General features: G+C 43.8%; 1 protein-coding gene across 1 annotated transcript in view; it reads right to left on the reverse strand.

The window, feature by feature from the left end:
• Positions 1 to 12,949, reverse strand: part of EIF3H (eukaryotic translation initiation factor 3 subunit H) — a 209,007-nt gene that overhangs the window by 2,775 nt on the left and 193,283 nt on the right. The window contains exon 7 of the mRNA XM_073632173.1: positions 4,775 to 4,907. Within this exon, the coding sequence (XP_073488274.1) occupies positions 4,775 to 4,907 (133 nt within the window). The remainder of the gene's footprint in view (positions 1 to 4,774; positions 4,908 to 12,949) is intronic.

Consider the following 12,949-nt stretch of genomic DNA (forward strand, 5'->3'; position numbering starts at 1 on the left):
TTAAAGTCATCTTATAGATTGTGTTGGCGTTTTCAGTGCTTCCAGGCAGTTTATTTTGTTTATTTTTTTTAATACTTTGTATACTTTTAGACAGCATTGTGAGTTTTACATACTTTTGTATTAACATCAGCTTCTCTTTAAAGAGAACCGGTCAACCATCTTACTCTTTCTTCTTATACAGGAAGTCAAGGACTTTGTAACAAAATGAAACTAGGATCAGAGTGGCATACAGAAGAAGTTCATCTCCCAACAAAGTTAACAGCATTCACATGTTTAAAGCTTTAAAGGGGTTGTAAAGGTAAAAATTTTTTCACCTTAATGCATTCTATGCATTAAGGTGAAAAAATTTTTGACAGTACCGCCGCCCCCAGCCCCCCCGTTTTACTTACCTGACGCCTCGAATCTTCGCTGCTCGTCCTCGTCATCTTCATTGCAGCTCAGCCTGGTCGCTGATTGGCTGCAGTGGATGGATTGAAAGCAGCGCAGCCATTGGCTCGCGCTGCTGTCAATCACATCCGATGACGCGGCACGCCGGGGGGCGGGGCCGAGTGATACAGCGAGCGGCTATAGCCGCCGGCTGTATCACGGGAGCGCGCCCGCAAGCGCTCACCACCATGTGAGGGAGCTCGCATTAAGGTGGTAAATGCTTGCGGGGAGGAGCTGAAACAGCCGCCGAGGGACCCCAGAAGACCAGGTTCGGGGCCACTCTGTGCAGAACGAGCTGCACAGTGAAGGTAAGTATAACATGTTTGTTATTTAAAAAAAAAAAAAAAAAAAATACCTTTACAACCCCTTTAAAGGGACTGCTCTTTAACCTCTTCATGACGGAGGGCAAAACAAATCTTAGCGCCTGAACACAGTTTTGCAACTTTGAAATAGGTTAGTAAAACTGTACATATCATTGCAAATAGCTAGTGTATCCCAGTGAATAATTGTTTTTTTTTTTTTGTGGGGTTTCTTTTCAGGATGAATTAGGCTTTCATTTGGCGATAAATGGTAATGCTATCCCCTGATTTTCTGTAATCAAAAATTTGGCACAAAATAGTAAAGAATTAAAAAATTTAGCTGCATATTTTTTGCTATTATAAAATCACCCACCACCAGTGAACAACCTAAAACAAATTCTTCCCCCCGATGACAGCAGCAATATGTGTACATATGTGTATATTTGTTGTTTGTACCTGTAGTAGGACCCAGAAACATTGTTTTTTTCCCCATCCTATGTAAAACACACTGATACTGATACTAAATTGAAAAATGCATTTGGTTTTATCCGACCTAAAATACACGGACCATCATTTGGAATCAGAGATTGACCTACTACTACTGCAGCTTTATTTTTTTTCCCACACGCTTCTTTTATAGTTTATAATTTTATCCTCTAGTAAGGAGAAAACTATACAGTGCATCTTTCTCCATTCAAGAGGAGAAAATAAAAAAAACACGTGCAGGCTGTACAGTGACTGATCACTGTGATAGGCCATCACAGTGGTCAGAAGATTGGGAACCAGTCATCCTGATTCCCGATCATTAGTAGCAGACCCAATGCCATTATGCCTCGTTTCCACTGAGCGGATCGGTTCGGTAGGGTACGCTTTTTTGGGTGTTTCCATTATGAAAGTGGCCCATACAACCGAACCGAACCATTCCATTCAGGGTCCTGCTTCAGATGTGGGGCCATAGAAAATGGAACGGTTCGGTTAGGGCGGAGCTACGATACATTCCACTGATTGACTGACAGAAAACCCTCTGCTGTGCTATACTGAGGCATTTTTTCTAAACCCTGTATGGCCCCTTGTGGTCCCACTTGCAGTGGAAATGCTCACCAGAATAGACCGGACCATTCTAGGCCATTCAAACTGTACCGACCTGAACCGATCCGCTCAGTGGAAACAAGGCATTAGTGAGCTCAGTTCCGGTGCTGGGAGCATAGTTAGTCAGGTTGAAAAAAGACCATCTAGTTCAACCAATAAAAAAAAAAAAAAAAAAAAAAAACCCATATACACAACCTTATACCCACAGTTGATCCCGAGCAAGCTCTCAGCACAAGCACAAATGTAGCTCCATGGATAAAGACCCAGAGACCACATTTAAGCTCCGCGGTAAGGAGTCAAAAGGAGAAATTGAGAAAAAAAAAAACACCCTTTTGTGTTCAGTAACGTAATTATTAAATCGCTATTCATGGTTTTCTAAAAGATGCTAAGGCCGGCCATACACGTTTCGAATCTGAGCCGGTTCAGCAGGAGCTGGCCAAGATTCGAACCATTAGTGGGCAGGCTGAATATACCAAGTTGATCGATCAGCCTACCAGATTCACTTATGATTATTGCAAGTGGCTGCTATAGCCGCTAGTGATAATCACATATTCTCTCAGCCGGGGCGGCTTCCCCTATCCTCCCACTGGGAGAAGACAAGGGCCTGGCAGAAGCGATTCTCGCATCAACTTTGTCTGTGTTGCTGGGGGGAATCAAGTGAATTTCTTTCCAGCAACCTGTAGTTGCAGTAAAGAAATTCACTCTGTAGCCAAACAGTGTTTATTACATTAAAGCATGCAGTCAGTGACACAGGAAATCTGCTTGCAAGGGATAGCAGAAGGGGGGGACTCCTTCCATGCACTGATACTTTATAGGTTTATAGATTACCAAGCAGAACAGCAGACATGTGGTACCTGCTTTAAGTTTGTTTTTTGTTTCCTTTTACAAACAGGTTTTCTTATAAAAAGAAAGATGTTCAGGTCTACAGCCCTTGGCAAGCATCCCTTGAGGATACAAGGTATCTAATCCAAATCGGCTAAGCAAAAAAAAAAAAAAAAAAAATCTTGTCATTTGCTGCTTGTCTAGGGTGACAGAGGGGCTTCACAGGCGTGCATGAACCTCAACAGTGTGTGGAATGTAAATACACAATGTAATTACTGCACAATAATTGATTTCACTCACACTGTATCCCAGGGTCTCCCCGGTACATGAAATACTCACAGAATATAATTGTGCTCTACCTCGTAAATGCATTGCTAAGAGGGGAAAAAAAAAACCTCTGTAGCTAAAATCTGCTCTGTATTTATTGTTGCTGAATGTAAATTGTCTTTATTAAACAATATTCTCAGAGTGAGCTATCCAAATCACAGCTCAGCAGCCATCCAAGTAGAAAATGAATCCCGAGCCTTGCGGGGTATCATGGCTAAGCCATTGCATTTTGCACTTCTACAATTCTCCCTCATTCAGCTAGAGGGAATATATAGGCCTAATAAAAAGTGGTTTATTCTGCTGGACTCCATCCACAAGGTGGAAATCATTGAGCTATAATCAGCATTCACCACAACGGTGAACGGGAAAAAAAAAAAAAAAAAAATCATTAGGCCTGAGTGGGGTTAATACATGAAAAATCATTTGGTGTGTACATTGAAGGGGCATTGATTCGGAGCAAATGTACATAGTTTCCTTAACCATTATATGTAATTAGGCTGTAATTACAGAAGGGTAGGAGACCCTAAACGTGTCTCTGGAGAGGGACAATCAGGCAGAGAAATGTGTTGTGTTTTCACGCAGGAAGGGGGCAGCTCCATGGTGACATATCAGCAACTGGTGATGGTTGTGTGTAGAGAAGGGATGTCTGCAGACACTACTCTCTACTCTACAAGTGGAGATTAAGTGTCATATAACCCGAAGAGACCATTAAGGGTGTGAAACTTTCCTAGGAAAGATCTGGATAGTATTAAAAGGAATTTAGCCCCATATAATCTTATATCCTTAATGCATTTAGTAAATATTAGCTAGCAAGCAGCTCATTAATTTAAAACTTGTATAGGTGGTTATTTGGATGAGGAAAGTCACTGCAAGGGTAAACACTATGTAACCCCAGAACTTGGCCTTGCAGAGCATGAAAAGAAATCTAAAATATACCCAAGTGCATGATTTTTTTTATAAAATGTGTCACATTTATCGTTTATGCTGGATTTTTTTTTAACAAGTCTTCGATTGCTGTAAATCTTACTTTTCAGAAAGGAAAACTTTTTTGCTATATACGTCCTTGTGTTGGTGTTTCCATAGATTGGTGGAGGATCACACTTCAAGGTCCCCTTTCATATGACCGTTATGGTCAGGTCTGCCTGTCAGTTTTTCAGGTGGACCTGACCGGACAGTCCATTCATCTGTATGGACCGGTGGGTGTAAATATTTAAACCTACCTATCTCCTACCCAGTCCACTAAAAAGAAATGGAACAGGATCCATCCTCTTCTGTGTACACCCAACCGCCCAAAGAGCAGAGCGGGCGCGGTCCTCTGCATAAATGGAGTGGACACGAACCTGTCAAACGTCCAGCTCAGTGGGGGATCAGCGGACAGATCCCCTGCTGAGCAAAGCAGATCCGCCCCGCGTGAAAGGGGCTTAAAAGGTTGTCTTGAAATGAATGGGGAAGCCTCTCACTATTACTAAAGGCTGGTACACACGGGCCGAATATCGGCTGGTTCAACAGAAACCAGCTGACATTTAGCCTAAGTTGATAACCTGTCTGAACGAGCATGTCAAACTGGCATGCTGTAAAACCAGCATCCAATCAGTGCTGGCAGCCAATGGCTTAATTGCATGCAACGTTTTTATGTAAACGTTATAAACAGGTTTGCATAAGGAACCATTTGCAGGAAAACACAGCAGAGTACTGGGCCAGGTACTGTGGATCTACAGATGGTCCAGTTATCCTAGCATTTCCAAAAACATTATTGAGGCGTTTGTAGCAAACTTCATTCAAATAGGCTTAATGTATTCACATAGCATTACCTGCAATGAGAAGTGAATCCATACGAGGTGGTGGAAGGGGTGGTTTAAACAGTTTAGACACGTCCTCCTCAGGCAGTGGCGGCTCCCCACGACTTTGCCTCTGAAGGTTTTCTTGTTGCCGTCTTTGAATATACTGTAACGAAAAAAGAAAATTTATATTAACAATGTAAACTAAAATGCAAGGAAGAGGCACTGCCTAATCCTAAAACCCACTAGTTGTCTTTAACCACTTGCCGACCAGCTCCTGTACAGGATGGCTCTGCTGCATAAATCATTGTATATGTACAGCAGCTCCTCTAAGAGCCATAGCAGGCGAGTGTGCGCCCACTGCACGCAGGGGGACCCGATGCGCGTGGCAGGCGGGCGCGAGCACGAGAGCCAGAACGGGGATTTGTGTGTGACAAGGATGAGCTCAGGTGTGTTCGCATACGGCACGTGCAGAGCCCGCCAGGAAGTCGGCATTGCCCAGCGCTAATCACAGGCAGTGAGACATTTCCGATCTCTGCAGCCACGCATCGGGAAATGTCTCACTGCTTGTGATTAGCGCTCCGCAGTGCCGACTTCCTGGCGGGCTCTGTACGTGCTGTATGCGAACACGCCTGAGCTCATCCTTAGTGACAAGGGAGTAGACAGAGATCTGCTGTTTGCATTAATTGCAAACAGTGATATGTCTCCTCCCCCGTCAGTCCCACCCCCCCATTTAGAAACCCTGACTAGGAAACACATTTAACCCCTTGGTCGCCCCCTAGTGTTAACCCCTTCCTTGCCAGTATCATTTACACAATAATCAGTGCATTTTTATAGCTCTGATTGCTGTATAAATGTCAATGGTCCCAAAAAATGTGTCAAAAGTGTCTGATCTGTCCGCCGCAATGCCACAGTCCCGCTAAATATCGCAAATCACCGCCATTACTAGTAAAAATACCATAAATCTATTCCCTATTTTGTAGAAATATAATATATGTATAACTTTTGCGCAAACCAATAAATATACGCTTATTGGGATTTGCTTTACCAAAAATATGTAGAAGAATACAAATTGGCCTAAACTGATGAAGAAATTTGTTTCTTAAATTTTTTTTTTTTTTTTTGATATAGCAAAAAAAAGAAAAAAGCTTTTTTTTTTTTCAAAATTGTCGCTTTCTTTTTGTTTATAGCGCAAAATCCATTTCTCTGAGATCATTGACAGACACAGCGCTCCATTATTCAGAACCAGAGGGTTCTATCACCCCCCACAAGGTATAGGACACTAGGCACAAAAATAGACTTGGCTATGCCTATGGGCAGTCCTGGGTGATGTACACCCCCACCTCTCTGCTACAGGCCTTCATTTTGGTAACAAGCAGTGTCAGAAGCATCAAAACTCCTTAGAGGGGTGGGTGCTGTGTCTGCCAATGAACTCAGTAATGGATTTTATGGTAAGTCAAAAGGGGGTCGCCCTCAGAGCCAACATAGCACCATCCCCCTGGAAGGAGGCATCCAGCGTGGCCGTGCAGAATAGCCTGCGGCCTAAATTTTCTGCCGCCCGCCGCGAGTGCACGGTTCCGTAGGGGAACCGAACCAGGCTAGAGCCGAGGAAGGAGGGCAGATGCCCTCAACGGAAAGCACCAGCCTCGCTGCCCACTCTAGGGCCGCCCCACATGTCTCCCAGTTAGGCCGCAAAGCCGCGGCCTAAATTAGTGGAGGGCCGCGGATGCCTGGTCATGCATCCAACAGGTGCCAAGGTGTAAAACCCCCCCCCCCCCCCCCAGTGACAACCCTGGAGGGGACTGGGGGTAGACAGAGTGTCCGAAGCACCTAAGCCAGAGGCCTGGGCCTCACCTGGGGTAAGGGGGGGGGGGATGTGGAGGAGAACTCCAGAGGGACCAACCACCCCAGGGTGTACCTGCGCCCCACACCACTGCAGGGAAGGAGAGGAGGGGGCCCCTTAGTGCTCCAGCGAGTGGTAACGCTTCCAGACAGATCCTCCTCGCCACCGAAGTAGGGGGGCTGATGGCCATGAGGAACTCTGCGACACAGGCCGAGACCCGGTCGTATGTGACCTGCAGGGCCAGCCCCCATCCAGTGGAGCTATGTCGTGGCCGACCTAACGCGTGTTCTGCATGCGCTCGCAGGCCAGACTGGGGAGACCACTGGATCTTACTGTCCAGCACGTCACCCAGTACGGCAGTTGATTGTATATCTCACAGGAAAAAACGCAAGAGAAAATAAGTAGTTTAAAAAGCAAAAAACTGCCAGGACCAGAGATCCCAGCAGGGAACTAGGTCCTAACTTCTGACTAGGCAGAAAAAAAAAAAAAAAAAACTGAAGGCCTGTAGCAGAGAGGGGGGTGTATATCACCTGGGATTGCCCATAGGCGTAGCAAAGTCTTATTTCTGGCTAGTGTCCTACACCTGTAGAGGGCGAAATAACCCTATGGTTCCGAATAATGGAACCATAGTCATGAACGAATGTCAATGAACGAAAAAAATAAAAATCGCAGATATGAGCAAATACCACCAAAAGAAAGCTCTATTTGTGAGGAAAATAAGGACATCAATTGTGTTTGGGTACAACGTCGCACGAAACTGCAATTGTCAATCACTGGCTCGTGCTCTGACCTGCCAGTGCTCACGGGAGCGGCTGGGCCGTGGAGGGAGCGGGCGCGGCTGGGCTGTGGAGGGAGCGGGCGCGGCTGGGCTGTGGGACTGAGCCAATGGCTGGTCCAGGCATCTGGGTGAATCTTTACCATATGGTCAGGATCTTTTCAGAGCCTGGACAGGCTCTTTGACATGAAAATGGGTCACAGGAGTGCAGAACGAACAGCACTCCTGTGATCAATAGAAGTACAGCCACAATAGCTTTGGCTATACTTCTCCTTTTAGCTTCAGCAGAGCTTTAAGATACATTTTGCTTTAAGCATCCTAAGCCTTAAAAAGGAAAGTAAACCCCAATGTGAATCAAATATGTTTCACCCTTAAACACCTCAATATTTGCTTTATGTGAAAAGGTAAAAAAAAAATTAAAATGTAAGCAGTTTTGAATACTGAGAGAGGTCTTGGGTGCGCTCCAGGCAGCAGTCACAGCGTCTGCATTAGATCTTCTAGCTAACAGAGCAGTAAAACAGGTTCCTCACCTCTTACAAAATTAAGTTTGATCTTTTAATTACCTTCAATAATGATTTAAATTTACTTTACTCGGCTGCTCCTGGAGGGATTCAGCTCGGCTGGGCTCTGCGAGGATCCCATAAATGCTTATTATTTGCATGCTGGCCACAGGATGAGAGAGGCATTTATTGCGGGAAACACCGGCACTCTACAAGGCTGTGACAGGCATTAGGCAGGAGAAATTGGCTGCGCGAGGACTGGTGGGAGCCTCTCCAGCACCTGCTCTGTGATGCGCGGTATTAATGCTCATTTTCAATATTCTATTTATTATATGTCACAGATGGCGGCTTATTATTTCAAGCATCGTGCGGTTCCGTATTCTCTTTCGTGAGGCAGGGATTTTATACAACCAGCTATCTACAAAACATATGTGGGTATACTATAGAAAAATGCTGGAGCTCCTGGTGACAAGAGCAAAGGATTGCGTTCAATCATTAGCTAGTTTATAATAAAAATATAAACAAAAAAAAAAAAAAAAAACAGTTATACATTAAAAAAAATAAACAAATAAGTGGGGTGTTTAGTATAAATACCAGATTATTTATATGAGCTTCCCATAATCGCTTGCAAAGCAGCATTCAGCTCTAGATAGGAAGGGACTGGGGCAGTCAGGGTTCAACTACTGTGCACAATGCTCTCAACTTACATGGTTAGATCACCACCACAGGAAAAATTCAAGAGGTGAACCAACCTGCACCCAAACCCCCCCCAACCCAGTCCTCACTGTACTTGCCTTCATGGGTGATGAGCTATCAGTGCCAATGCAGCCAGTGTAGTAGTGATTTGAAACCCCCACTCTTCTTCCTGCAGGGCTTCTGGGAAGTATCAGAGAGATCCTCTGTGCCAATGCTGACCAATCAGAATTGCTCTGATCCATCCCAGATGCCCTGTATAAAAAAGGGGATTTTAAATCTATGGACTTCTACTGATGCTGTATAGGCATCGACAGTTAATCCTTGGTTGTACAATCTCATTAAGATCTATAAGTATGTATTGCAAGGGCCTGCCTGATTGGATAGATTAGGTAGGTCCTCATAATACATAGTTCTGGTAGATCTATAATTTCCTGTTCATTGATTGTACAGTGACCCTTAGTCAAGCAGGACACATGCCTGCAGTAAAGGAGACCTTATGGGTGTGCAGCTCATTTTCCAGTGCGGTGACCAGGGAAGCAGACCTCGCAGTCTATTTTTCCTTATAGTGCCCCCACCCTTCACATTCTGCTCTAACAAGATATGCAGAGAAAGTAGCTTCTAATTGCAGTCAAAAACACTTACATGATTACAGAGTTAGCAGGCTCATTAACGTCCTACTGAGATGGTCTTCCCTATCACTGTCTCAACCAGCAGCTGCAAGAACCGAGGGTCTGTAGAAGCAAGATGGCTGCCGCACTTCCTAAAACCATGGTGGAACACAGTGAGCGAAAGGGACTTCAGCAAGGGGGCAGTGACTAGTTTGGAGTTTCCTTTCCCACTATCTGTGACATCATCCCGCACGAGCAGGCTGGTGCAGACCGCCGCCGCGTCCGATTTATGCTGAACCAAATCTGCCGATTTGTTGTATACTTTTCAGATACATTTTTTAAACGTATTACACTACGAGGCGCTCCTCTTCTCTCCACACATATTGGGAGTACTGCTACCAGATATTTAGCTACTGGCCACTTTGAAGTCACCATCTTTTCCTGTGAAACGGATCTCTCCTCCAGCTTGATCGCAGCGTTCCTTGGAAATTAAACAAGTGCATGTGATCTCTATTATCTGAGATCCACTATCTCTGGTAAGAGGCGAGTGTTTGTGGTGAAGGGATTGTTTACACATCATGTTTTGGATTGCACCAGATTGATTTCTTCACGATATCACTTCATTTAATGTTTTGCTAACTGCCTCTCAGTTTTTTTTTGGACTTATGTATGGACATTTCTTTATCATTATTTTTTCACACAATTTGTTCACATTTTTATGTTGTTTATGATCACAATTTTTGAAATTATTGTGTGGTTTGTATTATGTTCACCTATGAATTTTACCATTTGTTTGGTAACAGATTAGCACACCCCTTTTTTATAGTTTCGGAGCATGCACAGACGCTCCCGAGCGTGCTCCGAAACTAGTCCCCGCCCCCTTGCTGACATCACTTCTGCCCCCTGTTCCACAGTGGTTTCAGGAAGTGCAGCGGTCATCTTGCTCCTCCAGACCCTTGGTTCCTGCAGCTGCTGGTCAACACAGTGACAGGGAAGACCATCTCAGGAGGGCTTCAAACATTGATGAGCCCTGCTGACTCTGTAATCCTGTAGGTGTTTTTTTAACTGTTGCCTTTTAATAAAATTGCTGACATACTGCACTTAGAAGCGCCTTTCTCTGCATATCTTTGTCTATCCAGAGCCGCCTTCTCTCCGTGCTGCTCGAGTGCCAGTCAGCTTGCTATCCTGCCATCTTGGACGATCCTGAATGTATATAGCACCTAGAGGGCCCTTCTAGCAGAAGCACTCCTACTTACCAGTCTTCATTCTGATCTATGCACATGGAGATGGTTGCAGCTATAGGAGTAACTTGGTGCATTTAACTACGGTATGAACAGAGATTATAATTTTGGTCTGGAGCTCTATTTTAAAAATGACAATTGCACAGCAGATATGTTGTAGATCAAATTCTCAAAATTTTTTTTCCTTCAGCAAAAAGGAAATTACACAAACCTAGTAACGGAAGTCTAAGAGTGGCAGGATGGGGTTAGGAATGACATTTTCCATCAGAGTACGCCAAGGAAGATGGAGATGTGGAATACTGCTGAGCTCTCCTCCAAGTTCCCTGGCTGTCATGTTGATCCTCTGGCTTTGGTACTCACTGCATCGCTGGTTTGTTAAAAGCCAGTAAAGGCAGAACTCTTTCTTTCAGAATAATTTAATGTGACAGACAAGGAATCCAGCACATCCAGATGGAGAGGTAAAGGTAAGCTCTGGCAGGTCATCTATTCTTCTCATCACAGGGTCAGTTTAAACACTGCACTTACGCAAACCATTGATTATACGATCTTCTTTTCGTTCCACCATGGGTGAACAGAAAGAAAATCGTTGACTGTATTAACGTGGGAATTCCGCCCTATTGTATTGTGACAGCAGGATTTCTCCCCACAATCAGAATACAGCTATTGCTGCTGGCAGTGATCGCACAAAAAAAACCCAACAGGCTGGTTGCACTGAAGTCGAGAAATAGAACAACATCTACAGTACAACCAGCTTGCCCACAGATGGATCAAAATTTGGCTGGTTCAGCAGAAATTGATCAGTCTTTGGCTAGCCTAATCTAAAACCACTTTTCTTTCTATTAAAGAGGAACTCTGCCCAAAACATTATATTTTTTTATTTAAAGCTTAACTGCAAGCAGCACTACTTGGTTATAATTGGTAAGGTTCTTCTTTTACCTTAAATTTCTTCATCTTTGTAAGATTCTAAAATACAGTCTCTGTCCCTGTTAATTGAGCTTCCCCGGCCACCAGTCTTAACTTCCTTTCTGTAGTTTATTTTTCATTGAGTAGCAAGGTAATTACATTGCCACTTGCTGCAGTGGGTGGGCCCAGGCATCTTTGACCCCCTGTCTGACCCGCCCATCAACATTGCCTGGTTTATGTGATATATTAGGGGGACAGAACCATATACAGCAGTCTCTGCTTGGCAAGGTTTACACGGCAACAAATATGATGATTTTGATTTTCTAATTGATAGTAGAGTCAAGTCGACGTTCGTTTTCTAATGCAGTGATGAGAATTCTTTTCTTGAATTAACTAATTTCTAAACCAGTGTAAGTGGTATTCATTTAGGAAAGTCTATATGTTCCAAAATCACTAACATTCCTCTGAAGCGAGGGAAAATTAGAACATTTTTGGTCACAAGAAAAAGAACAGAGATCTTCCAATGGGGACACTTGTTCTGGTAATAACTATGACAGAGATTTGCCCTCACTTCAGAGAGATTTCCTGTTGTGTCCACACAATGGGTAATCAAGGGAACCCCATCCCCCCCACAGAAATAAAAGTTTTGGCTTTAGTCTCCTTTCACATGGTCATGTCCACTCGGTAGAGAGCAGATTTCCCCGATGAATCAGAGTTGAATAGGACTTTTGTGACATCCATGCCTGTTAAGCTGGTCATAGATGGTTTGAATATCGGCCTGTCCAGCAAGGAGCAGCTGAGATTCGACTTATGTATGGGCAAGCTGAATGTACCCAAGTTGATTGATGAACTTAGGTACCACCAGCCTATCCGATTTTACATGCGATTATTGCTATTACAGCCGTTAGCAGTAATCACTGTGTTCTGAACACAAGGGCTCAGTGGAAGGGACTCAGTCAGGGTTGATATGGGAATTAAGCGATTTACTTTCCTGCACCCTGTGGTTGCAGAAAGGAAAATCACTCCATCTATGGCCCAGTTTTACATATTTTTGTCTGCGTCTTGACAGTGGACATTGGCAGACCAGTGATGGATTATTGGGTGGTCAGATGTAGAGAGACTTGTGTCTATTTTTATCATCTACCTCTGATCCGTCACATTTAGGTCTGGCAAATGGAAAAAGACAGACATGCATGGAGCTTCGGATCAGGTCTACCTGAAAAATTGATAGGCGGTGGGTCTGATTGGAAAGCCTGTGCAAAAGGGTACCAATATATACTTTATTTTATATATTTTAGATCTGCCTGAAGTTCAGCTTTAACAAGCTCAATACACAAACCATTGCAATATGGCTGTCATTTGGCAGATATAAGCAATTTTGAATAAAATAAGCGATATTTTGTTTAATAGTGGCATTTAAAGGCCAAGTCAAAAACAGAAAAAAAACACAACAAAACAACATTTTCTAAAGAAATAAATTCCTCTGGAGCAAATTAGGATTTAGCTGATTGATGTTGGGGATATTAACTATGCTGTAATGAACCAGGACCAAAGCAATTAGAAGTAAATGAGGCCTGAGCGAATGAACTTTTTCCTTCAGCTTCCTACGATAAAATCCTATTCTTCTGAGTGATATTGGTTC

Source organism: Aquarana catesbeiana, linkage group LG05 (assembly GCF_042186555.1).
Source record: "Aquarana catesbeiana isolate 2022-GZ linkage group LG05, ASM4218655v1, whole genome shotgun sequence".
Lineage (NCBI taxonomy): Eukaryota > Metazoa > Chordata > Amphibia > Anura > Ranidae > Aquarana > Aquarana catesbeiana.